This window comes from Agelaius tricolor, unplaced genomic scaffold (assembly GCF_023055355.1).
Source record: "Agelaius tricolor isolate 1412-34295 unplaced genomic scaffold, bAgeTri1.0.p SCAF_8, whole genome shotgun sequence".
NCBI lineage: Eukaryota > Metazoa > Chordata > Aves > Passeriformes > Icteridae > Agelaius > Agelaius tricolor.
This window is the reverse complement of record NW_027269268.1, coordinates 20,021,776-20,048,038: the sequence shown is the minus strand read 5'-3', so window position 1 is coordinate 20,048,038 and position 26,263 is coordinate 20,021,776. Positions and strand designations below refer to the sequence as shown.

Genomic DNA, 26,263 nt, shown 5'->3' with positions numbered 1-26,263 from the left:
GTGTGGAATTTGGAATCTGACCTTTACTACATCTAGATAAACAGTGTGGCCAAGCCTGTGGCTCTCTCTGCAAGCTCCACTCTCAGCTCACTTCTTGGAGGCTCTCACACTTCATGCTGCAGTCAGGAGCTCGGCAGAGTCCAGCATGATTCTTCTTACCGTGCTGTTCCTTTGCATCATTTCCACCTACTCAGCCTCTGTGAAAGGTAGGTCTGTACTGGGCTTGGTTCAACTTCTGCCTCAGCAGAGGCAAAGCCAGTGTGTGTATGCAGATCTCTGTTTTGCCTCAAAAATTATCAGCTTTACTCAGACATGCTTGAATAACACAAGATGCATTTACTAGCTAGGTTTAAGTGCTTGTGGCATTCCTCTCAGCAGAGGTGATGGAGGAGATGATGTTTTCAAGTGCACAGGGCCAGTGGTGTGACCAGGAGATCAGAGATCTTGAACTTGCTTAATCAGGACATACTGTAGGGGCACTGACTTCAAAGGGACTTTTCACACGCTCAGACGTTAAACACATGGAGTGCTCTGTGGAGCAGAGCCAGGAAGTGCTCAGGGCTGCCCAGGTTTCAGCTTCTGAGCAGTTGACTCAGCTACCACTGAAGTCAGTAAGAAGCATCCTGTTAATTTCATGAAAAGGTTGCTCTGTAGTAAGTCTTGAAAATCTGGATGTCTGCAGAAACCCTGTGAGCAGAGCTTTACTCAGGTGTCCTGACAGAGTCAAGGGTATGAAATCTTGGAGGCTGTCTGCTTCAGCAGTGGCAATGTATGAAGCGAGGAAAGGTGTCTATAGTAGTGGCTCTTCATGTACAACTTCACATTAAATTTAGAGGAGCAGCAACCTTATAAGCTGAGTTTTTAGTTTAATGAGGATGTCTTCATCATAAGGGGAAACAAGGGGAGCACGCCATCCTGGGCAAAGCTGTTGAAAAGGCTGTAGAGATGCTCTGATGGGTGCCACCTCCTGTTTCCTGTAAGCACAGAGCAGCAACCTTCCTTCTTCCCTGCCTCTATACACCCTCATGACAGGAATTATGAAGGAGAGAAATTTGCAAGCAATTCCTTTACCTGTGAGTTTATTTCATGAGACTGCCACAATCAGTTTATGGCTAGGTACCAATGTGCCACATTTCTGTGTCTGATCTTCCCAGCCTCCCCTTAATATCAATTAAGCAAAGCTTCTTGATGTGAAGTAGTATTTGCTTGTCACACTCCCCAGGATACTGAGCAAGCATTTTCCCTTTAATTAGTCACCCCTTCAGCTCTGCCACATTTCTTCTCTTGTGCAGCAAGATTGAGAGCTAAATTACTGGCCCAAAGGCCACTTAGGGCCTCAGGGTGAGAGCTGGGATTAGGATTGGTGTTTTACCTTTTCATCAGGCCACGCTGCCTTTTGGAAATATCAAAACATTATTCTGTTCAATTCAGGTAGGTCAGCACACGTAAAACTTTCCTACTGCAGTTCCACTTCAAAAATGTTTTCAAATAAGCGGATGGGGTTTGCTTTTTAAAGCTATCTGGTGTCAGAGATAGTGGCAAATATGATTTATGAAGGTAGAGCTAGCAAGTAGTTAGAGACACACATGCTGTGCATGCCATATGTATTAATAAAAGGCACAGGACTTGACAGCTGTTTCTACTCATGCAGTGTAACCTTCTGTATTATACAGTATCATGATTTAATTATAGACTTGGCATGTTACTCTTAATGACAGACACTTAACATTACTAGTCAAACTATGTGTTATGCACTCCACCTTGGAAGCAGCACTTCTGACCCCCAGAGAGCTTGGCTGGGCTGGTGGCAGTCTGTGTGTCCATCTCTCCTCCCTTCTCAGGCAGTGGGACACTTGCCATCAGCTGAAATGTCAATGGCTGCACAGGCAGCAAGGATTCCAGTGCAGTGCTGAATACAAAGGAAGGAGCTTCTAAAAGAGTGTCTTTCTATTAAGAAAAGTTTCTATCAGAAAGATGTTGCAATATTCCTTTTTAAAAGTACTGGTGTTTTCTTCGTGGAAGTTGGCATGAAAATTTAGTTGTGTTGTTTTGAGTACTGGTTCTGCTCAGTGACCCTGTGCCTCTGTCTGTCATGTGTCAAGATCCCTCCTGCCTCTCAGCCTGACCACACTATTCAGTTGTCTCTCTTGGGTTCCCCATTTCCACAGGGATAAGTGCTAACTCTTTGGGACTGCTTTCAATACTGCCTCATCCCTGCTGCTTCTCTTATCATCATCCACTCTTGGCCTAACCTTTCCAAGTCTGGCAACTAAAGGTGTCTTCTTCCCTGGCTCCTGCAGTGTTTTCTATGTGTGAATTGGTGAAAGTTTTCAAAACCTCATGTTCTTCTAGCTCCCAGGGATACTTTGCAATTATTAGTTTCTTCCATGACACTTGCAAGAAGCTGCTGCATCATTTGCTCATCTGTTTCCTTTAGGATGGAGCATCTCTATTGTATTTGGGGACAAGCAAATGCTAAAAGGGAGGAGGAGGGAAGGAACTCTTACAAAAGAAGAATAAAACCATGTATGTGTTCAGCTGTGGGGAAAGGAAGAGGGTAGGTGAAATGTGCTTTTAACTGAGAATAGGGAGGGAGCAAAACCATAACATGCATCTTAACTAATAGGAGACTTGTCTCTGAGCACCCAGATAATTTCTCTTGGATGTGCTATTCCCCTACTTTTTCCTTTAGATGGGACTGTGTTTATAATGCACCTAGTGGGTGGTATTCCTTAAATCTCAGCCAATACTAAGTCCTTTGCACTGCAGTTTCTGCTGCAAGTCAAGGACATTTTGAACCAGGAAGCAACTGGCTCCAAGGGACTGCAGGGAACCTGGGGTGTCCCTGAAAGGCATAGCCACCTCTGAGCAGGCACTGAGCACCCTCTGCTCTCAAGGGTAAGGTAGCTTCAAAGCAGGGAATTGGGGAAAGAAATTGGCTAGGAAATTCACAGTAAACCTCCAGGAAGGGTTGCATGCCTCTTGGTGACTTTGTTTTGAAACAGACACACAAGACACGCAAAACCAGACAAGCCCCATTGTGCCAACATGAATCCTTCAACCTCCCTGGGAAAAAATCAATAGTTACAGCTTTGGCCTCTCACATGTGAGCAGGCTGAGCCCACTGGGATCACCAGACTTGCTGAACCACATCCCCAGCTGGCATAAAGTCTGTTTGGTTCTGTAACTTTGCCAGTTTACACAACTTGCAGATTAAACTTGCTGGAGTGTCCGTTTTGCTCAGGGAAAGGTTCTTTGATGCTCACCTTAATCCACTGTCATGGTATCTGAGTGAACAGGGAAACAATGTGATGCAAAGTCTTAATGAAGCAGGGGTTTTGGACTCTTTAAGAACTGTAGAATGTACCCATCCAGCCATGATGGAACTACCCTGGGCACCCACCTAAATGGGCTTTAAAATATTAAAGTGAAAAAAGACTGATTTTCCTTTCTATCAGTGCAGTGATTTGAAGTTTATTTAAGTGAGTCAGAAAAAAACAGAGGGATATAACATAAATCAGGATAGCCTGATGAATCTCTGCAGGGGACTTTGAAGACACTGATTCCATTACAGCATGCTTAAGAATTTTTCTGAGCTGTTGTGAGAGATTTTTCTTCTTTCCTCTGCCCTTCCCTGCACTTGTCATAAGACCGAGATGCATCTCCCTGAGGACAGCACTTTGTGTTTCTTAGATTAACTCTGTTGTGAACTTGTTTCTGCTCTGTACCTCCTGAACTCCATGAAGAAATCTCCAGTGCATTTAGTGGTGCAGCATTTGGGTGTGTGAGGCTGGTGCTGTGCTGCTTAGAGATAGCACCTAAGGTCACTCTGTGTGTGTTTGCTTTGAGAATGTTAAGAGCACTTAGTGTACAGCCAGCTTATTTTCCCTTCTCTTCCCTTTTACATTCCTTAAAATATATAAATTAACAACAGAGACACAGCTATGGGAACAATTATTTAGTTGAAAGAACAAGAGCTTAATTATTTTATCTAAAAAATACATTCTTAATGTTTTCATCACATTCATGTCACCCTTGGGCAAGACTCTCCACGGAAGGATTCCCAATAAATGTGCAAGAGATACAGAGAATGATTTATGTTGGCCCCAACAAATCACATCAGTGCATTTCACATTGCTAAGCACACAAATTGTGTGATTATTAACAGTATTTTGAGTTGCAAATAATTTTGGATTAATTTGTAATGCTAACATAGCTGAAGAAAAGAATCTGACAGTCTTAAAGAGCTAGAACAAAGGATTTTGTCACCTTTCTTATGTTAAATATGTATGATCAGTGTCAACTTAATCACAAAAAACCCCAGCTGCTTCAGTGAGACAGCCTCTGCAATCAAGAGTAGCAGGATCAGTCCCATAAATATTTTGCTTGTAATTAAATTTTTAATTTTTCTAAAGATTTCTTAGAGAAAATGGTAGATTATGAGTGTTAGTCAATTCTAAAATGCTGTTTGTTTTTGCTTTCCAAACAGGGCACACTACTGGGCCCAGCCTAAATAATGACAAGCTATATAAGTTTGCTTACTCAGCTGAAGTCTATGTTGATCGGGTGAAAGCATCCCTGCAGAAAAGTGCAGGATATCGGATTTCTTCTGGTGTGGATGTCAACCTTTTATGGAGAAATCCTGACAATGATGATGACCAGCTGGTCAAAATTACGGTAATTATTGCCATCAGACAACTTTAAACATACCCAATCTTTTCTGCACTTATCTAGCTGCTGATCTAATCTCAGAGAACTCACTTTTGGAACATGAGCTAAACCTTTTATTCTCCAGTCTCATCAACTAAACCCAGCTGCTTTGATGATCTAATTCCTATAGAATAAGATTTCACAAGTATCTATCTAATATCATAAGCCAGCACTTCAGAATGTCTCCTGTATTTAGAAATTGCTTCATACAGCACCTATAGCTTCAAGCGACTGGTGTGCAAGCCCTCACCTGAGGGGCAATAGTTGTCCACAGTTGTAACTGCAAATATTTCTAAATAGAAACTGGGTTTGGTACTTAGCTTTCTGGTGACATTTTCTGAGACTTATTTCCCCAGTGGAGAGTGCTGGCTTCTTTTGTAAACTGACATAGTAATCATGGAAGATTAATAATCAGCACCAGCAATAAAGAACATTTATTATGTGATTTAGTCTATCTGCTCTACTCCAGGCCAATTCTACAGTGCTCTCTACATTAATTTTCTCTACTTTTGATTTGCTAGATGAAAGATGTTCAGGTTGAAAATGTGAATGAGCGTCCAGCTGATAAAAACATCTTCAAAGGAAAAAGCACAGAGAAGATCATCGGGAAGGAGTATCTGGAGGCTTTACAGAAGCCCATAATGGTTGAGCTAGTCCGTGGAAAAGTAAGAGCCTGTCTTTTAAAATTCAGTCCCTAAGGAAACATGACACATATCTTTTGTAACAGACTTGAAGAATTTACCAGTTCACTATTCACTCAGTGTTTTTAATAAGCCATTGTGTCCTATCATTCTGTGTGCAATACAGTAGTTGAGAACAGACTGTAATTTACCTTCTAGCCCAAGCCTAGAAGAACACCACACAATGGGAAAGTAAAGAGCAGATTGTCCACAAAGACAGGTACACATTGGATATATGCACAATTGCTGTGTGGGATTTGTGCTATTGACTTCAGCCAGGGCAGGATTTTGTCCAAGATCTGAAGGCAGAAAAGCAGATACAATTTGTCATGAGGGATGTTCTACTGAGTCTGTGAGGAACTCAGTAGAGTGTTAATCACTTTAAACCCTTATCAAGTATTTTACCAGGATTGCTTTTCCTAGCTCCCTGGATTTCTTAATTTCTTCTGTGTCACCTGCCAAGTTAATGAGCTTGATGCTGAAAGAGCTACAGCCTTACATGTTTTTCCCCCACTGGGAGACAGTCTCCGAAAATCAGAAGAGAAGGGTCAGAAAGCAGATGTGTCTCAACATGTGCCTGGGTTTTTTATCCTGCCCTGAGAGAGCACCAAAGTGCTGTCCCAGCACAGGAGCACCCATGTCCTTTGTAGCTCTCAGTGTCCCTATTTCTCTGAGAAGGGGATTCAAGTACATCCATCCCACTCTCTTTTCCCCTGCAGAGCTGCTTATGAGAGCTGCCCTTGTACTCAGCATACTCTTGTGGCCAGGGAGTGGTGGGGCTCAAGCCATGGCTGCTCCTGCCCCTGGTCCTTCACCCTCCTGTTGCTTGTGGCATGAGGCCAAGAGCCCCATTTTCCCCTCTGCAGCCTGAGCAATGCTCAGCAGGTGGGGCAGGAGAGGCTGTGAGAAAGGAGGAAGGTTGAAGGTCACACTCCCTTTTCCCCTCTGCAGAGCGCAGTGAGAGCTGTGACACTCTATCCCAGCAGGATCTTTACCTCCTGCTGTAAATAGGCACTGAGCACATACCCTGGCTGCCAGCTCAGCCTGCTGAATTGCAGCTGCTATCAGACCTGCTCAGTAACTTTCAGACTCAGCCTTGTCATCAGTTTTACACAACATAAAAAGAAACAGGACAGCGCTGGCTGTGAACTGCACACATCCCTACATAAGAACAGAGGTACCAGAAGAACACAGAATGCATCTACTCCTCATACATTGCACAGTTTCATATGCTAAGGTGAAGATGTAGGACTAAAAACTTGGGCTTTTTCTCAGGCGGTAGGGTCTATATGCTCCTTTTATGATTTCTTTGTGGTATGACAATTTCATCCCTGGCACAGTAATTTCACTTTTCAGGGTTACCCCAAGATAACACACTGATTGTACTTACAGTTCCAGATAAAGGGGCACTTTTAAAGCACCTTGAATGCAGAGTGGAGGTGCAAAGTCTTGTTACCAGAGGAGAGGCTCAAGCACAATAGTTGACCCATGAAGTGCAAAGGTTGTGATATGTTTGACACGTCATTGAAGTCATTCTATCTGTGATTTATCTATGATTCATCCTGAGTTTTTGTAACCTGTGATTAAAGTGCAACAGATATGCCCCTGTGGGGAGCGATTACCTGAGGATTATGCAGAAAAATGAGTTGCCTGTGAAAGTATGAAAAGTTTCCCATTTCCCATCGAAATTCTCTCTAATTCCAGGAGGAGAGATGCTCACTGCACTGAAACTGTACTTAGGTTCAGCTGAAGGCCAAAATGTGTTTGTACAGTTATTGCCAGGCTCTGCAGCCTCAACAGTTTGCTCAAAATAAGCAAATAACAGATCCAAATTCAAAGTAAAGGTTTTTCTAGAGTGGATCCTCACTATTCCTTTCTAATTTAACCAGATTTGTTACACACTTTTGAATGTTTTTTTTATGTTTGGTTTTTTTTGTTTGTTTGTTTTTTTTTTTAATTCCTGCAGATCAAAACCTTCTACTCATATCAAAATGAACCTGGTTTTACTCAGAACATTAAGAGAGGTCTGGCTAGCCTTTTCCAACTACAGCTGCACTCTGGTTCTTCCCGTGAGGTATGGTGCTCTATCAGGCAAGATTATCATCACATGAGGAACAGGCAGAGCCTGATCTGCTCTGGAACCTGTGGTTCCTGCTGACTTCAGAAAGAGTGAACTGTGATAGAAATCAGTCCTTTGATAACATGAGGTTAGGGACATAAAGACAGTCTTCTGCATATTTGGTGACACAAATCAAATCATAAAGAAGTAGTGCAATCCATTTGATTTAAAATGCCTTTATAAATTTAGCACTATAAATTTGGTAATAAACCACCTTAAACCAGGTCACTATAAAATTGATTATACCGCTGTTTAAAGTTGGCTGATTCCTAAATTCAGTTCAGTGGAGTCCCGTTCTAAATCCAAGTACCCACACAAAGTCAGCACTGATTTAGCTGCATCCATTTAAGTTGCCTTCCATTGTTAAATTTCTAAGCCTGTCCCCTTAAACAAAGCTCAAATTTAACTCCAATTTGTGAGTATAGTGTAAACTGCCTGGTATTTCCTAATTATTTTGTTTAAACAGCCATTGTTACTTTTCTTCCTAGCCTTCTAATGAACAGTACCCCTGCCAATCCAAAGCAGATAGTTAGAACCACTGACATCCTCAAAACTGTTAAACAAACCCAAGCAGTACAGCATCTCAGGTACAGGATTCCAACAGTGGAGAAAATGCTTCATCTTTGGAAGGTGTTGGGATGTCCCAAAGATAAATTCAAGAAATTGTCCTAATCTAACTCTCTTTTCCAAGGTGGACATTTCTGGGAAGTGTGATACTACTTACCATGTGCGGCAAGATCAAGTGACTAAAATAAAAGACCTGGACTCCTGTGAAACAGAAAAGAAAAGATTTACCAGCCACAATCGGGTATGATTTCTTTAACAAAATAAAATCTATTCTTCCTATTTAAAATATATTCTTAGCAGCTACTACTCATCTTCTCAGAAGTCCTTCTGGCATTAGAGGAAGCAAATTCGATATGTAAATTTTGTAGTTTTACTAGCCCGAATGTCATATGTAGTTCTCATGGAGAGATCAGGTAATGGATTCTCCTGTGGTGTAAACCACTTTGACTCAGCTGATACAGATGCAGTCATAGTGATAATAGTAACCTTTTCCCCTTCTGCTGTAAATGCCAGGCAAGATGCTGACTCCTGAATGGAGCCTGGTCAGGCTTGCCTGTAAGGTCAAAGGCTTTCCTAATGCACAGGTGTAATACAGGAGATGTGCTATAGAGGTAAATGAAACCCTACTACAGCCCTAGTGGTCCTCCACTGTTAGTAAATGTTTTTCTAAGTAGTCACTGCTGAGGACAGGCTGGACACCTGCTGAAGGCACTGGGATTCTCCACATCAGAAACTGACCTTTCTCAGCTCAGAGAAGTACAAAGACACCACACACTCTCTTAATAAACTGCCTTAACACCTTGACTGGGTTCCCCATTTTCACACCACAAAGACATCGTCTTGTTTACAAAACAAGAAGCAAAACCAGCCATCTTGTTTGATCTGTGAACATGACAATCTGTTCATTGATCTGTTTGATTGTGAACATGACAATCTCATTTAAAAGATATTTCTCTGGAAAAGATTCTTATCTTATTTAAAGCATATCTTACAAAATGTAGTACTGGATGTTTTCTCAGTTGCAGCCTGCTCCATAACTTCCTACCCTGCTCCTACTATCTTGTACCCTGGTACATACTGAATTTGAAGCACGTGGTGTAGAAATGAGTGGCTACTTACTGCAAAGGGGATACTTGAAAACCTGGTTCATAGGCTTAATTTGAGATGCCAGCCTATATGAACCTTCTTCATATGGCTCTACTTCATGACAAGTCTTGCCCTCATTTGGAACAGTGAGCTCTTTTCCTATTTTGTTGTTGAATAACCCTCTCTCTGTTTTATTTTTTAATTATTTTCAGATATTGGATGTCAATACAAAAGCCACATCTGCTACAGTTTATGTGCTAGAAGACAGCTTCATTAAATCCATTAAGGCAGAAGAAAATTTCGTTTTCGCTCTGAATTACCGACGAAAAACAGGTGCCAAAATAGTTTCAAAGTAAGTTGGGCAATTAGACTGTCATTGATGGTGGCAGGACTAGTGATTCAAGTCAGGTTACATGTGTAGGTTTTGTAGAATTGAGATCTAAGGCTGTGCACTCTTCAGGTAAGGGTTTAGGTCTCTTTTTTATCCATATACAGGTCCAACTGTGTCAGGTACCAGGTCCAGCTTTGATTAAGGGTTCTACCACACCGCAAATAATAAATAATGGCATTCATAAGAAGTTAATGGGAAACAGCAGGAATTGGCCAAACCCTTTTAATCTACCCATTAGTGCTATAGGTGTTCCGTCTTCTCATTTCTCAAGAAATACTTCTGTTGGATTTCCATTTCTAGCATATGAGAATTTGGAAGTGTAGAAAATAAAATCTACTGCGTAGAAAGGAAACAACTGTGAAACCTAGATCTGTGTTAGACTCCAGGCTCCAAAGCACTGAAAGTGTGGAGATACTCATACAAGATGAATGATTCAGGCATCTCAGTAAAAATAGATATTTGAAGGAAAAAGTACATTCAAAAATTTCACTTTCCAGATCTTTTAAGAACAAATATATGAAACATTTCAGAATCTATGTGAATACTGAAGGCTGTTTATCAAGTGTTACAAATCTGTGCTTTAGAAAGTCTCTCATACAGGTATTTTATTACACATAACTCTAGCAATAATTTTGGTGGTATCAGATACTTCTGTTACCTGAACATTTTAAAATAAGACTTCAGTTAGTCTGTATTCTATATTTTTTTGTCTGTGGAGGGTTTTTTTGTTTCCCCTTGGTGGGCTCTAATGGTGTCCTCACTGTGTGGATGTACAGGCAGAGGCTGGAACTGAAGTCAGTCCAAGCTGGGACGGGACTGATCGCTGCAAAGCAAGTCAGTGGTGTGATCAAGACCTTGGACCCCAATTATGTTGCCATTCCTCTGGAAGCAGAGCCAGTGAAATCCGAATGCAAAAAGTGCCCTTCAGTAAGTAAACACAGGTTCATTGGACATAAGGTTGCTTAGCTGAGCAGGACAAGTGTGAAAGCAAATTTTCTGTCCAAGCAGAACTAGGACAGGTCCAGCATAGCAATATAAAATGCACCCTGGAGTAGGGAGTATGGAAGTGTTGCAATGGTGCTCACCCCTCAAGAGTGTTGTAAGATCTACCAACAAAAGTTCCAACCTTTTTGCTCTCTTTTAAAGACTGCCATATTTCTCCAGATCACTAGAAAATACAGCACCCTGTTGTTTTATCTCACCTTGTCAGCTTTGAGCTGGGTTCACCTTATTTCCTCTGGGTGGAAATTAATTTTAGGATTGCTGACTGGTGTTTGTAAACAGTTTTGTCATGGAGGAGTTTTGTCATGAACTGTTCCTAGGATTCAAGTTCATTAGCCATTCCTCAGGCAGGCTAAGCATTTGTTGGTGGTATATTTAACCTCTTCTTACTACCTGACCCCAAGGAAGTCTATTGTTTAAAGGATTTTATAGGTATTTTACAGGTATAAAATGGGGCTTTAGTATTCTTGGGGAGTCCAATAATGTTCTCATTTTTGCCTTGTTTTTTTTTATTTAAGACATCTGAAGGCTAAGAGCATGACAGTGTAAATGCATAATCTTTTGTTTTACTAATGATGTTCATCATAAACTAAATAGATTACTACAGTGACTGTTGGCAAACAGTATTAATGCTATTACCATTGAGGAATGAATGGGAACATTAAGGATCATTATTCTCCGGTGCTGATAAGCAAGATATAGTTCTATTCAGCACACAGAATTTTAGTCCTCCAGAGATACTCCTTATGAGCACAAACATGTTCCTGTATTGGAACTTTTGCTAGTTATTTGGAAGTAGCATTACACTGTAATAATTTTTCTTATCTAATGCTTGTTGAGCCACAGGGAAGACCAAAACCACATATTTGGGGAATATAGAAATGATGCTGCCCGTGTGCTGGGGCAGTTCTGAGCAGGGAATATCAAGGCATCTTAAACAGAGTAGGGACAGGTGGTTTTTCCCTGACTCTGCCTGTCGGGGTTTGTGCTGACCAATTTGTCACTTGGGACTGAGTTTGTCATAACAGTTACAATTTTCAGACCAAGATAACAAACACAGGGTATAATTCCAGAGCACTGCCTGGGGACTGAGCTATGTCATTATAAACCTAATGGCACGGGGAGAATGAAGTTCTGCTTTCTCACTGTATTTTTCAGTAACTGCTATGAAAAGATGAGCTCTATAAACAGAACACTGTATCCAAAGCAGCAACATATCATATGGTACTTATATTTCATGGTATACATTAATGCCCTGCTGACATGCTATACCTTAGAGTTTTACATTCTCAAAGCTCTTTTAAAATTGTATCAGGTCTTATCTCTCTTTTATGAATTTGATAAAATAACCATTACTACCCTCATTTCCCATATGGCAGCACTAGCTTCTCTGAGGTTATGGCAAAAGTTTGCACTTAAAATCAGGTCTAGATTTCTGTGTTAAGACAACACAAAGCATGCTCTTTTCAGAAGAGCTCATGTATCTTACACTCTTATGCTCATGGTTCCTATGGGGAAGGATTTTTGCCCTGTCTGAAGGTAAGGTGGGTTTGTTCTGTCTTGTGCAGCCACCCTTTGTACATTGGTAAACAGCTGTCATGCACAGGCATTCAAAACCAACTCCTGCTCAGTTTAGAACCTGTTGGTTTGGCTGGAGTTTTCCTAGAGTGCCCACAGGACCTCTGTTCTGATCTCTCTGTCAGAGAAACACAGGTCCGTGTCCACGCTGAATTGCCATGTGGAAGTGTGTGCATCTTGTGCCTGAATGTTTGGGCTTTTTAATCCAAACTGCCTGACATTCACATCAGAAGAATGAGGACCCTCAGAAAAGTCAACTGTGAATGAAAATGGTGTTTTTAATGCCTGGGTCACTGCAGGAGATGGCAGCTGCTCCTGAGCACCGCCCAAAGGAAGGCTTGGTCTCCATTCTCTTTTTCTTGAGATAGCTCCAGCTTGCATCTCCCACCTTGCTTGTCTCTAGAGTATGGGCCAAACTGACTAAGAGCAGCCCATACAGCTGGGCTCTGCACAGGAGAAAATGTAGGAGTAATGAGGTTAGAGGGTTTTTTTTGCTGGACTGTGGTGCAACTTTAACAGGGGGAATAAAAAGTGACCTATATATTTATCCAATTTCAGTTAATAATAGCAACACTGACCTTGGTGCTAAGCACTAATTACCAGTTCAGGTTAAAAGACCCATCTGTGCCTCAGAACATGAGCTCCTCCCAGCTGGTCATTAATCCTCAGGAAATATCCTATGTCTCAATCATTGTTGCCTAATTATTGTTTGTTACAGTCAATAGAAGTTGCACTCTGTACTGATGAATGATTCTTCTAATTGCCAGCAGGTTCAAGTGCTATTGCTCAACACAAAATCCACAGAGGGGAACTATTTTAGTGAAGGTCAGATGGGTGGGTGCTACTGTTATTTCCCACTCAGGAAAACTGCAGTAAAGACTGCTGCAAAGAACAGCTGAGTTTTCACCAAGGAATGTTCTCGATAACTTGAGATAACAGAGGCAAAGGCAAGGGAGAGAAGAAAGGTCAAAATACTGGCACCAGTTTCTTATGGGAGTGTATCTGGAAGGACAGATATGGGTGCTTTGCTACCACATTGGCTTGTTCAGGTAAAAAATGTGATGTGAGAATAAATACAGCAACCACAATCTTGCCTTTCATTTTGTACAATAGCTACAAATCCCTTTGTATGAAAGTTTATGGAAAAAATGGGAATAACTTCTTGGACATCTAATCCTGTTCTATACTAACCCAAAATTACCATCTTCTAAAAAAACATGATTAATTAGTGAATTGGGAATTGTGCATCTCCCTTTCTTTAAAAAAAAAAATCTACTTAGGAAGAAATGGGAACATAAGGCAAACACCATATTCACGAGAAAGCACGGTAAATTTGCAAGAGAAGAGAATTCCCTTTATTCCAGTTACAGTATAAATAAATTTCATTGTTCCAAAAGAGATTGCAGTGAAGGTCATGTACAACATCAGGAAAATAATAAAGAGTTGGAAGAGAGACAACTAAAGAAAGATTTCTAAGATACTTGTGCTGGGATATCATAAATTACCTAATACTGAGCTAAAGGACCATAGGTCAGTTGGATTTCAGCTACTTTGAGCAACAGCTGGCCTACATATTAGCATTTATTTAGTCTGATTTTGAGAACTGAAGCTATAATCTGAAAGGTTTGACATAATATGAATTGTTTTGCAGCTTTCTGAGCACTGGAAGAACATCAGAGAACAAATGCATCCTGACAAACTTTCCAAACCTGATGCAGCAAAAAGCTTTTTGTCCTTCATTCAGAACATCAGAAAAGCTACGAAGGAGGAGATACTGAAAATTATTAAAAGTGAAAATAAAGAACTTCTGTAAGTTACCATGAACAACCTTTTAAAAGGTTTAAGTTACTGAAAAATGCAGAAGGGCAAATTGCATACAAAGAGATTGAGTTCTGCTGGTGATGTCCTAGCAATGCAAGCCAAGTGTTCAGTACTGTCTACAGGAAAAGGATTTTTTTAAAGTTATGTTTGTTCTTGTAATATAATAAATTTTCAGCACACCCTTCAGCCACCAGGGTTTTATCTACAGTGCAAGGCCAACATGGTTTGTAGTTTAGCCAAAGGTTCTCAAACCAAATGGTTGTTCTGAAACACCCTATAACTTGTTCTTGACTTCTCATTGGTTTCCTTCAATAGGAAATACAACAAAGAAATATTCCCAGGCAACGTTGATGCCTGGGAATTGCCCTAGTATTAGATTTTGGTTGTGAACAGCATGCACACTGAAACTTGAGAGTGAGAAGCATTTCTGAGTCATATGGTCGGGATCTTTCAAATAAATTGTAGCAGTTGTTAGCAATGGAGATAAACCTGAGAGTCACTCAGGCAGCATAGAAGCCTTTTCTCTATGTTTCATTGTGCGTGCAGTACTAAAACACTTCTTTATAACTACAGCCTTTTCCTGTAAACTTTAATACACTTGTGATTGTTGGGTTGTTAAACTTTATTTGGTCCCTTATTTGCATAAATTAAAATACTATCCATGGATATAAATCTGTGTACCATTTTGAGGTGAAAGTTCAGGGACACTTTTTCTAACAAGAGTGAAAGATTCTCTTACTTGCAATGAAGAGCAGTTTCAGTACATAAGCTTCTTTCTCTCAATATGCAACCAAGTCTTTTCAGTATTGACTGGCTCATTGCAAGGATATGTTCATTTAATTTGCACTTCTTTGTAGTCCACAGGTAGTGGATGCTGTAACCTCGGCTCAGACCCCAGAATCACTGGAGGCCGTGCTGGAGTTTCTTGACTTTAAGGATGCAAGCACTTCTCTCCTGCAGGAACGGTTCCTGTACGCCTGTGGATTTGCTTCTCACCCCAGTGAAACGCTCCTGAAATCATTAACTGTAAGTCCAAGGACAAAACAAATACAACAGAGCTAATACTCTTATGCCTTGTCCCAGTCAAAAGGGAAGAGAAGAAGAAACAACTGTTGCTGTTTCTAATTTTCCTTTCTTTATGCCTTCCAGGGTTTCCTATAAATGTGCTATTAACATAGAGCCTGCAAGCAACAAACATTCCTATGTCCAGACTGAAAGTCTAATTACTTTGTAAAATATTACCAAAATCCATTACTTGAAAAAGAAACATCATACTGAATGTTAAGAAAATAATTTGAGGATTGTTTGATTGTTGCCTTATGAAAGTCCTGTAATCAGAACTGTAAATCCCCTTTTTTTTTTTCCAAATGAATCTACTTGAGACACTGAATGTAACTGAAGGTGAAAATGGCATGGAGTTATTATATGTAATATATATGTAATGATAGAGCTGTGCTGTACTTAGCCTGAGCCCAGGCCATCGTGGTAATCACTGCCTTTGCATTGCATTATTGTTCACAGAAAATGAGGGAACCTGTTGAACCCACAGCAGTGTGGCTTGTCATGTTTACACTGAGACACTAAACAGCTTTGCTTTTGCATGATAGGAGAAGTTCAAGGGGGATGTCGCCAGTCAAGAAATCAGAGAAACTCTTGTCATTGTCATGGGAGCACTCATTAGAAAGCTGTGTGACAGGGATGGCTGCAAGCTGCCAGTGAGTATCTGATGGTCACTGCTGCCCAAATTCTGGTCTGCAATACACAGGACTCCCTGGTGACATTACTGGGGGAGCATGACAGACATGAGAAGCAGATTCTCTCACTTAAAATAAGTCCATGAACTCCTATGTTTGATAGAGGATTGTATTTTTTTTTAATAATGACCTCTACTTTGTCAGATTTAGGCTTTAATCTTGTCTCTTCCCATTTCTGTGGCTGAACCTGTCAGCAGAAGCAGTGCTTGTGCTGCCTTGTCCAAAAGCTTTGCATATCCTCAGAGAAACACTGGCCAACTCAGGATCTGTTTGTTATTTGCAATCACCTTAGGTTATTTCACCACTGTGAAGAAAATTCATTGATTCAAATATTCAACTGTGCCCTGAACATGCATAGAAGGAGGAAGACTTTTACTCTGAGCATGAACTGAGTAGATGCTGGTCTTAGAGGATGAGAATGATCAGACAAGGCTGCTGGATCTGTGTTGTTCAGCACTGCAGCACATCACTGAAAAGATACAGAGCCCTTTTAATTACCTGAACAGGTCCTTTTAATCTCCCTTGTTAATTGCCAAGTAGTTTTATAACATCATGTTCTGAGGCACTGAAGAATACTTCCCTTGCCTTTTTTTGTGGGAACTTGTTGGCCCCACAAGGAGGACCTGTGAAGTCCCTGAATCAGGTCAGGAGCAGCTGGCAAGTGATAAAACTTTGGATTAGGTGTCACTGTAGCTGCAGTCACTTTGGTTATGCTTGAAGGAAGCCATCAACGTACAAATGAAACCTTTGCTAGCCCTGTGCCACAAAATCATGCCAGAACCCAGCCCTGCCCCTTCTGCTCCTGCAAGGGGAAAAAGGGAGGTTTATGATCATCATTTAATGTGCTGTTGATTTTCTTAGGCTGTTGTGGAAGCCAAAAGGTTGATTCTGAATAGACTGGAGAAGGCCAACAAAGACGACAACGTGCAGATGTACCTGCTGGCACTGAAGAACGCTCTCCTTCCCGAAGCAATTCCAGTGCTCCTGAAGTATGCTGAGTCAGGAGAAGGGCCCATCAGCAGCCTTGCTGCCACTGCCTTGCAGAGATATGATCCTTCTTTTCTCACCAAAGAGGTAAGAAAATGTACTGCCCAAGAAAAGAAGTGCAGGAGACTGTATTAAAAATAAAGGGTAAATTCACAGAATTCATTTCTTGTCATCACCGACATGGACAGTGAGGTTGAGTCCAATCTCAGTAAGTTTGCTGATAGCACCAAGCTGTGTGGTGCAGTCAACATGCTGAAGGCAAGGAATGGACTGGTGGGCAAGTGCTAGTCAGCCCTTGGCTCCAGGGTCACACACAGCTACCAAAGGTAGCCCGCAGTCTGCTGGGAAAACCGGGCTCTGCTCGCCAGAGGGAGCCCTTGGGCATCTCTGCAGCCCCTCTCCTTCCTTGTGCTTTCACACAGGGAGAGCACGCAAAGTAAGAGAAGGGTAAAATAGCTTCATTTTACCCTGCAGCCTCTAAGAATAGGAAAAAACATAGAAAACAGCGGTACGTCTTGCCTCTGCTGCATTACCTTGCATTCCCTTTCATACCTGCAGCTGGCCATCAGGATTGAGGCTGTCAGGATACTGCTCTGCAATGAGCATATAGGAGGCCATTCAGTGGGACTACATGGCTTTCCACAGACTCCCTGTAACAAGGATGTGTCACAATCTTCTCAGGAACACGCTACCACAGCACTATCTAGAAAATTAAAATAACAACATTCTTGGTTTTTAAAGTACATGTTTCCTTAACAGTCAAGAAAATTTCTGTCTTACCACTGTCACATTTCTTCTTAGTGCTGCTACTTATTTACAGCCCTGCTTTGAAAACCAGTGTGTAAGGCTGTATTTGGTCTGTGGCTGAGAGAACATAACAGATGTCCCGCTTGTCCTTGTGGTCACTGAGCTATACATGTCTCAACATTCCAAAAGGACCATGAAAAACATGATGCTGAAAATATATCCTTATGTATTAGCCTTAGCTATGGAGCTAACTAAGCTAACTTAAGCTGATATTATAAACGAGATTCCAACCTGTACTTTGCCCAGTCATCTGCATGAGCACTGAGTGAATAATGTGTTTCCTGACCAGGTGAAGGAAACAATGAACAGGATATACCACCAGACTCGCAAAATCCATGAAAAGACAGTGAGAACCACAGCAGCTGCCATCATCTTAAACAGTAACCCATCCTACATGGAAGTGAAAAACATCCTGCTCTCCATTGGGGAACTGCCAATGGAAATGAACAAGTACATGCTCTCCATGATCCAAGATATACTGCGCTTTGAAATGCCTTCCAGGTACATTAAGTTCAGTGTAAATAAATACAGCCCTTCCTTACAGAGAACACACAGGTTCTCATGAATTACTAAAACTTAAGGAGAGTATAAAAGAATATCTTATTTTTATGTCGTTTGTATTGTTATTTCAGAATAAATCCCTTAATTTCAATGTCATTATTTTAATAGCTATTCACATTTTCACAGGTAGAAAAAATAATTGGGCATCTGACTTGCATTACTGTAAAAAATGTCTTCTGTTGATCTTAGTTCTCTCAAATGGTCCCTTGCTTTTGTATTTTCAAAACCAGTGATGTGGAAAAATTTTAAACATCAGAGTGTGAGAATGAAAATAATCAATATATATCTTCTTCTTAAAAACATTAATTTTCAAGCAAGATCTTTCCTTGCCTTTCTTCCTATGACTGCAGGGAGTACATGAAATTGAAAGAGAGACTCTGGGTTAGGGCAGATTTTCAGTGGGAAAAGGTAAGGGTTTTGAAGACCCTCTTTCCTGCTGGGAAATTCACCCTCTCTCAAATTTGATCTTTCTATGAAAAAGTAATGCATGGTACTGTAACATTTTTGTATCTCAGTGGTTTTGTTTTTTTGCTTTGAAATCCCACAGCAAAACAGTTCGGCAAGTTCTCAAGGACATGCGTGCCCATAACTACGATCGCTTCTCCAAGATGGGCTCTTCCTCTGCCTACACTGGATATATCACACGTATGTAACCATGAAACTGCCTTTGAACCCTCTTTGTATTCCCAAACATTTCATTAATCCACTAGTGTAGTCACAGGTACCTTCTTTCTTTTTTAACTAAGGTGGTCCTGATGTGTCATCCACATACAGCCTCGACATCCTCTACTCCGGCTCTGGCATTTTACGGAGAAGTAACATGAACATCCGTGTTTTTGACAGAAGCGCTGACCTTCATGCCATCCAGGTAACTGCCACACTGTGCACAATAACTTAGCCAGTATGTGGTCCTTTTCTTACAGCTTCTAAATCAATTCAGCTAATGCTTAAGACCATAAGGGTTGCTGCACTGGGCACAGAACAAGCCAATAACAGGGGAAAACCCCACGAAGTGGCATATGTTTGCCATAAACAAAACAAGTGTTTTGTTCTTCATCATACATTGTGGTCTGTGTCTGTGTAAAGCCTATGCTGTTTCTCTGATGTAATCAATAAAAGCTTTGTGAGTTTGTAAAATCAGGTCCCAGTTCAGATTGTGTCGCAGAATGGAAATTCAAGGAGTAGCTCAAGTGTACAAATCAAAGAGATTTTAATGTCTGTGTTTTAGAATTTTCTTGATATTGGCAAGAATCTTCAGTATTATAACTCTCCTAAATTTATGCAGGACAAAAATTGTGCAGTGGAACACCTCTGGCCTTTTCTCCCAACTGTCCCTGAAAAATAGTTATATGAATAAAGGAAAATGTGTTTGAAAGAAAACTAGTCTTAGGATTATGATCTGCATGTGGGTAAATCCTGCTCAGCACCTAAAGGGCAAAAACATGGCATGAGATTATTTTATTTTCCATTTTTCTAAGTACTCTTCCTAGTTAAGTCTTATCCTCATACCTTTTCCACTACAACTACATACATTAGAATCAGGCATTTAGACATAAAGAAAATATGTGGTGTTGTTAATAGTCTGAGTCAGGCGGGATTTTCTCATTGATTCTGTATCACTGTTCCTTCGTAGGTGGTTCTCGAAGCTCAGGGTCTGGAGTCCATAATAGCTGCAACTCCCGATGAAGGCGAGGAAAACCTGGACTCCTTTGCTGGCATGTCAGCCATTCTGTTTGACTTCCAGCTCAGGCCAGTGACATTTTTCCAAGGGTATGGTGATTTAATGTCTAAAATGCTCTCGGCAACTGGAGATCCCATGAATGTGGTGAAAGGACTTGTCCTCCTCACAGATTTCTTACAGGTACTAACAGCACACTGTTTGCTTCTTTTTCTGTCTCTTAAGCACAGATGGTTCCTCCCCCACACTGCTATTGTAGGACACCTTATTTTCTTTATTCTCAATGTGATAAACTTGACCAGTGTTATACAGGTTACCTTTACTAGGAGAGCAATAGAAAAGTCATGGGTATTAATACCAGAATGAAATTACATGAAAAGCAACCTAGAACAAAGGTGAGAACAGATATTCTAGAAAATATACCAGAAACTTAACAAAAGCAAATGCAACTGAGTTTTCTGTTGCAAATTCATATTGCTCTCAGCTATGACCTCCCCTCCCACAGTTTCTTGTAATACAGTCTTGTCCCATGAGACCACCTAAGTTTTCCTCTTCACAAGTTGTCCAGGGACCTTGTGTCCAGTTAGGCAATAATTGTCAGGTGAATGAATCAGAGAACTATCCTTCAAAGAGCAATGCTAAGAGGTCCGAATTTCAACTGTTTATTCTAGGCAAAACAAGCAATTAAAATGAGGACTACACAATTTTTATGCAACTGCACCCCAAATGATTTTCTTATTTTGTGTTTAAATAGATTCACATATAACTGGCTGCATAATGTGTTATTGGAGGGCTAAGAATCTAGACATCTCTCTCGAAGTGCAGGGTCAGCACTTGGTTTGATACCTTTGGTCTTCCCAAGCTGGGATCTCCTTAGAACCTGTGGATTTAACAGCTGTACTCAGCTCACAAAACATCTGCAGTCTCAAACTTTACTTTTGGCTTTTCCCATTTAATTCATGGCCAAAGAAAATGCCAGAAGTAGATGATGAGACAATCCACTCTGCTCAAAATTACACAGAAACACCCTCTGCATATGACAGGTTTCCCCATCCAGAACCCAGCTCAACTCCTTCTAATGGTATTTTAAGTCCAGAGGGCTTCCCAAGTAGTGCCCAAATTGGCTAACTAAATCTCATTCCAGCAGTGCTTTACAGTTCACATGCAGATTATGGGCAAAAACTTTGCTGTGACCTATTTAACAAACAGACCGCAGAGGTGAGAAAGATAATCATGTCTAGTCCTGAGCACAGGGAGCATTTAGAGAACTAAATATTTCCAACTGCTGTGCATGCACGAAGCTCCAGACATATTCTGGCTGAATCAGCTGGCTGGGCACCCCTAGAGCTCTGCCCGCCAGCAAATTCTCCACTCCTTGCCTTTGGAGAGCCTCTCAAAAGTCTGGGGCAGCCAGGGCTGGGACTGTGGGCCATTTTTAACAAGATCAGGGTGCAGTGTTTTCAGTCAGTCACTGCCTTTTTGGAAGCCTTGGCAGCAGTGTCTTACCTCCACATCCCACAAGGGCAGGAATGGTTTAAAGCACTGTTGAACACAGCTTCAGGCTGAGCTGCCTTTTAAGCACAGCCCATCTTTCTAAGAATGGTCTTATAGCTACACTCCAACTCAACAGCACATCAACATGGTTTTGGAACTTCCATGTGGCCACAGTGTTGTTTCAGGGCTAAGAATAACCCAGAAGTTATATTCCTGCTATAAAATAAACAGCTCTCAAAAAACTGTTTTTGAGACTCCTAAGTCACCTGCATTAAAGTTCAGCAGTGTTAATAGTTCTCCTAGGCAACACACCTGCCAGAAGCCCAGAGAAATGAAATACTGTATTGATAGGTCAGAGAAGCCACTTGAAAGCCAGACCCCAGTGGAAGGTAGCCAGTTCCCAGAGAAGTGCTTGTTGAAGCCATCTCTGCATTGCATTACAGTAAGATTGCATTACAGTGCAGTACATAAAGACACTTTCTTATTAGAACATGGCATATTTCAGCATTTTAAACAGTAAAAAATGACTGATTCTGATCTTTTGGGTCACATTTTCCACCGCAAATGAGACACAAAGCTTAAAATAGGAAAGCAAAGGAAAATACTTCTCCTTAGGAGGCTGGGTCCTTGTGATTTACACCTCCCATCAGCCTGGATTGGATTTGCACATGAGACGAGGGACAGGGCTGAGCTATAAATAAGGAAATAGATGAGCTAGTAAAACACATGACAAGTGCTCCTTAACTTCTCTGCTGGTTTCAGTGACAAATACAGCTTAATTCTAGGTAGCATTTAAGTCTTGAACCATGCAGCCTTTGTAAACTCAGCCTACTTTAATATTCTTGGGTGCAATTTGACAATACATCTAAAAATATCTGCTCCTCTGGTTGTGTGTACATATTTCTGCCAGCATGTATACTGTTACCTCCTCACTCATTAGCAGCTACCCACCAATCCAGTCCCAATTAAGAGCAAAGTAAAATAAAGTAAAACAAGCTTTATGTCTACACCTAAACAGACCAACAAGGGAAGTATTTTATGTCTCATTGGAGTCAGTATAAAAACTCCCTTTGATTTCAGAAAGGTTTCAATTTCAAGCCATGATTTTAACTTGGGTGAAAATAAGAAATCAGAGCATCATATGACCACACTTGCTGGGGTCACGCTGGATTTATAAGCCACAGCCAGCCCACTGCATTCTTTAAATCTCAAGCCCACTTTAGCAGCAACTGACTGCCAAGATGGCTCTGCCAAGCTGGTTCTGTCAAGGAAATAATTTCAAGGATAATTAACTTACCCTAAATGGTGAACTAACCATGTACAACTACCATGATTATCCGAGTCTTCAATTACAGCCAGATAACTTTAATGTTCTGAACAAAAACCTTCCCTGATGTTGCTCCTTGCTATAGGGATTAGGAAGCTGGACTGACTCTCTGCTTGCTTCTGTCTTAAATCTTGGGACAGAATTAGTTGGAGCCACTGGACAAGTGAATAGCTAAGAAGAGAATAGAGATTTCTAGTGTGCCTGGACATCAAAAAAGGGCAGGAAATTCACATTCCCACATGTCCTATGAAGGCCTGCAACATTACAAGTGCTGAGAATATCACAGGCACAGAAAGCTGAGAGGAGAGCAAAAACCATCTGTGAGACTGAAGAAGGTGTCCTGTATGTGAAGCACACGATCAAAAGAAGCTTTTCCCAAATTAATATTTCTTCTAAAATGGTGAATTAATCCACTAGTTCTTAGGGAAGCAGGACAAATATATAAAGAGAGATAGATTGCCAAGCTGGGCGAACCCTGAAATCTTGGCTGTGTGTCAAACCTTAAAAGGAATGAACTGCCATGACCCTGAGCTATATTACCACTTCCGAAATTGACTTTATGGATGTGCTTTCAGTCCAGCCTTACAGGTTTCATGAAGCCATGAGCACATTTGATATTTGATAGAAAATGCATTTAATGCAAATTAAGGTGCATTAGCTGATGGGTTTGGCCACCGAGCCACTGAAGATGTAATTCCTGTCATATGGTGGGTTTGGAGCCAGTGCACAAGTGGCAGCATCCTACTGCCAGTACAGGTCTGCTCAGGGGTGCTGGTCACACTGCACTGCACTTGTTCTGGGCTTCCAGCAAGGAGTTCAATCTGATTTAGCTGGACTGCTGTCACAGCCTCCGTGGGGCTAGTGTGGTAGCTCTTGGAGACATGATATTCCCTGCAGTGACACTCTGTGCAGAAGTGATGCCAGCTGGCACCCAGGGGAGAGGGGAAGGATGCAAGGTGCCTTGCTGTAGCTTCATCCCATTTCTGGGGGAGGGAGGTGCATCAGGATGTTTTGTCCATTCTTTCAGAAAATCCCTCTATTCCTTTTTGTTTCTGCAAAATGGCAAGTGGTGTGAGTGCAGGACCAAAGGGAATAAAGAAACCTCAGAGGTGAGCAGTCAGTAACCTGTGCTTTGCCATGGCTCCAGGAAATCCAGCTGCAGTCTGGGCCCACAGCCAGTGCAGAGTTCATGGGTGGGCTGGCCATCGACATCTCTGGAGGAATGGAGTTCAGCCTGTGGTACCGGGAATCCAAAACCAACGTCAAGAACCGGTGAGATACCCCCAACACACACTGTAGCTGTAGGCAGCTCAGGCTTCTGAGCCAAGGTAGCACCAAATTTAAATATAAAAAACCTTGCAGATGAGTTAGAATTAAGCAACTAAATAAATAGAATTAAGTAGTTATGTGCATAGGAGAGTATCTTTACTTCTTTATTCCTTTCCACCTGGATAATACCAGTTCCCACTAGTCTCTTGTGAATTTATGTACCTTTACGTGAAGAACAGGCTCCTTTGAGGGCAGTTTTTGTTTGTGCAGTAGGACTATTTGTAATTCAATTTCCTCTTTTTTAATGTGTTTTGAAACAATTGCGATGCCTAATTTTTTTTTGTAGGGTAGCCATTTTTGTAGCTGGTAACACTGAGGTGGATTCCTTCTTTGTAAAAACTGGTATGGAAACCACTTTGGAAACAGAAACAGCTTTGGACTTCATCTCCACAGTGCAGTTTTCACAGTACCCATTTTTGGTCTGTATGCAGATGGATAGAGTGGACTCTCCATTCAGGTAAGAACTAAGAGCACACACTTTCTGAAGTGTCTTTCCAGCCAGCTGCTGGAACTTTTGGTTTTCACAGACACGAGATTATCCACTGAGGCCAAATTTCAGCCTAACACGATTAGATGCAGTGCAGGCTGTTACACACACTGACCTCTCTGCTAACGCATTCCTCCCTGAGATTCAGAAATAACCTTTCTGAAGATCACAACTGATCAGCTCTGAATGTGCACTTCAGTCCAATTTTTTAATTTGATTTTGCAAGTGAACTAACTTAAGTGGCAGGACAGTAGTGCCCTCGTGTGCAATCAGTTCTGATGGTGACCTCGTGCAAAGCCAGACATGAGCTGAAGTGGAAAGTTCTCTTCATCATCTGCTATTTACTCATGTCAACAAAAGTACCTGTCTGGCACTCCTGCAGCCATTGTGTTCTATCACACTTTATTAAGGCACCAGTTTTCCTGAAAACTAAACAACTGTGCAATAAGGTTAAAAAGATGCTCTTCAGTAGCCAAAAAATAGTAATTAAATTGGCTTTATTGGGTATACTGCTCTCTCCTAATCCTTATTTGCTAAGACCTAAGGAAGATAACATTTGTAGAGCCTGTGCCAGATTTCCATTCAGGTTTTTCTCATCTGAAAGATGGTTAAAAACCTGAGTATTTTAAGACTTTGAGAATCTTCAGGAAATCCTAAGAAAACAGTGTCTGCTATTCTGCAGCTACTGAAACATCTGCTGATTATGTCTGCTCACTGTGGAAGGGCCCCCTGGCCTGTGTGCAAGGTGTTGGTAGCGGGGTGCCAGCTGTGCACAGACCTGCTGATGGCAGAGCCCGGTGCTGTGTCTTTGCAGGACTCACATGACCAAGTACGAGAGCCTGCCCTCCGGCAGGCGCTACACGGCCAGGAGGGGGAAGGCAGCCACGCTGGCCGGGAACGAATACCCCCTGCACCAGGAAAACTCCAACATGTGCAAGAAGGTGTTCGGCGCCAAGTCGGACTCTGCTGGCAGCTGGTTTTGAAAGCAGCGCCTGGGCTCCTGCTTTCCTGCATCCCTCAATGACTTAGGCCTGCACACACCTTTCCAGCGAGGAGCTTGACCCTGCACGGCTGCATTAATGGGAAATCTGCCATTGATTTCAACGGGCCAGGATCAAACTCTCAGTGTGTGCACAGTGTTTACATATTAACCTATATTTAAAACTTTTGTAAAAAAAAAAAGCCCTAAGGCAAATAAAGACCAATTTGGTAGCGTTTCATGCACTCCCATAAGGGTGGTGCTTGTTCTTAATTTTTACTTTTTTGTGCCAAAAGCAAAAGTAATCTTTTTTTTTTTTTTCTGGGGGAATACAGAAGTCTGTGTTTTTGATGTGTGGAAAGAACAATTATGATGTATAAAGAATGATTATTTATAAATGTATTTTAAAGTATTTAGGTGTTTTAGGCCTATGACCGATCCCTGTTCAAATATTCAAGTACAATTAACAACCAGATAGGACCATGAATTCCTGCTTACTCAGTATTGCCTGTTTACAAAAAAGCAGGTTTTATTTTACATGATTTTAAAGGATTTTGTGAGTTTTTTTAAGCAGGCAGAACTTGATTATTATTATTTATCTTTTGGAGTTTTTTTATTAACTGCTGTAGTTAAATACAATTGATTAACAGTGTGAGGTTATGTTTCCAGAAGGAACTTACATTTGCCTTAATTCTGTTCTCATTGAAATCAATGGTGTAATTTCTGTAGTTACCAGAAGCAGGAGCAGAGTTAAGCCAATACTGGCAGCTCATCAAAATTTGTCTCCCTGTGTGTAATCAAGGCAGGTGCATTTCAAAAAATGAGCATGCACTAAGGCAATTCTGAACTATGGAGAAGGAAAGGATCTTGAAAGAAATAGATTCTGGATGCACAGTCTAGCAAAGC

At 41.3% G+C, this 26,263-nt stretch overlaps 1 protein-coding gene across 1 annotated transcript; it reads left to right on the top strand.

Annotated features, from left to right (window-relative positions):
- The first annotated feature begins 145 nt into the window (after positions 1-145).
- MTTP (microsomal triglyceride transfer protein) lies at positions 146-25,361 on the top strand. The gene is made up of 18 exons (XM_071432696.1): positions 146-206; positions 4,490-4,677; positions 5,232-5,375; positions 7,357-7,464; positions 8,201-8,317; positions 9,375-9,514; positions 10,330-10,480; positions 13,785-13,942; positions 14,812-14,980; positions 15,562-15,669; positions 16,570-16,782; positions 17,792-18,003; positions 18,611-18,708; positions 18,810-18,931; positions 19,697-19,924; positions 23,710-23,834; positions 24,178-24,348; positions 25,193-25,361. The coding sequence occupies exons 1-18, from the start codon at positions 146-148 to the stop codon at positions 25,359-25,361; spliced, it is 2,682 nt and encodes an 893-aa protein (XP_071288797.1).
- Positions 25,362-26,263: the final 902 nt, after the last annotated feature.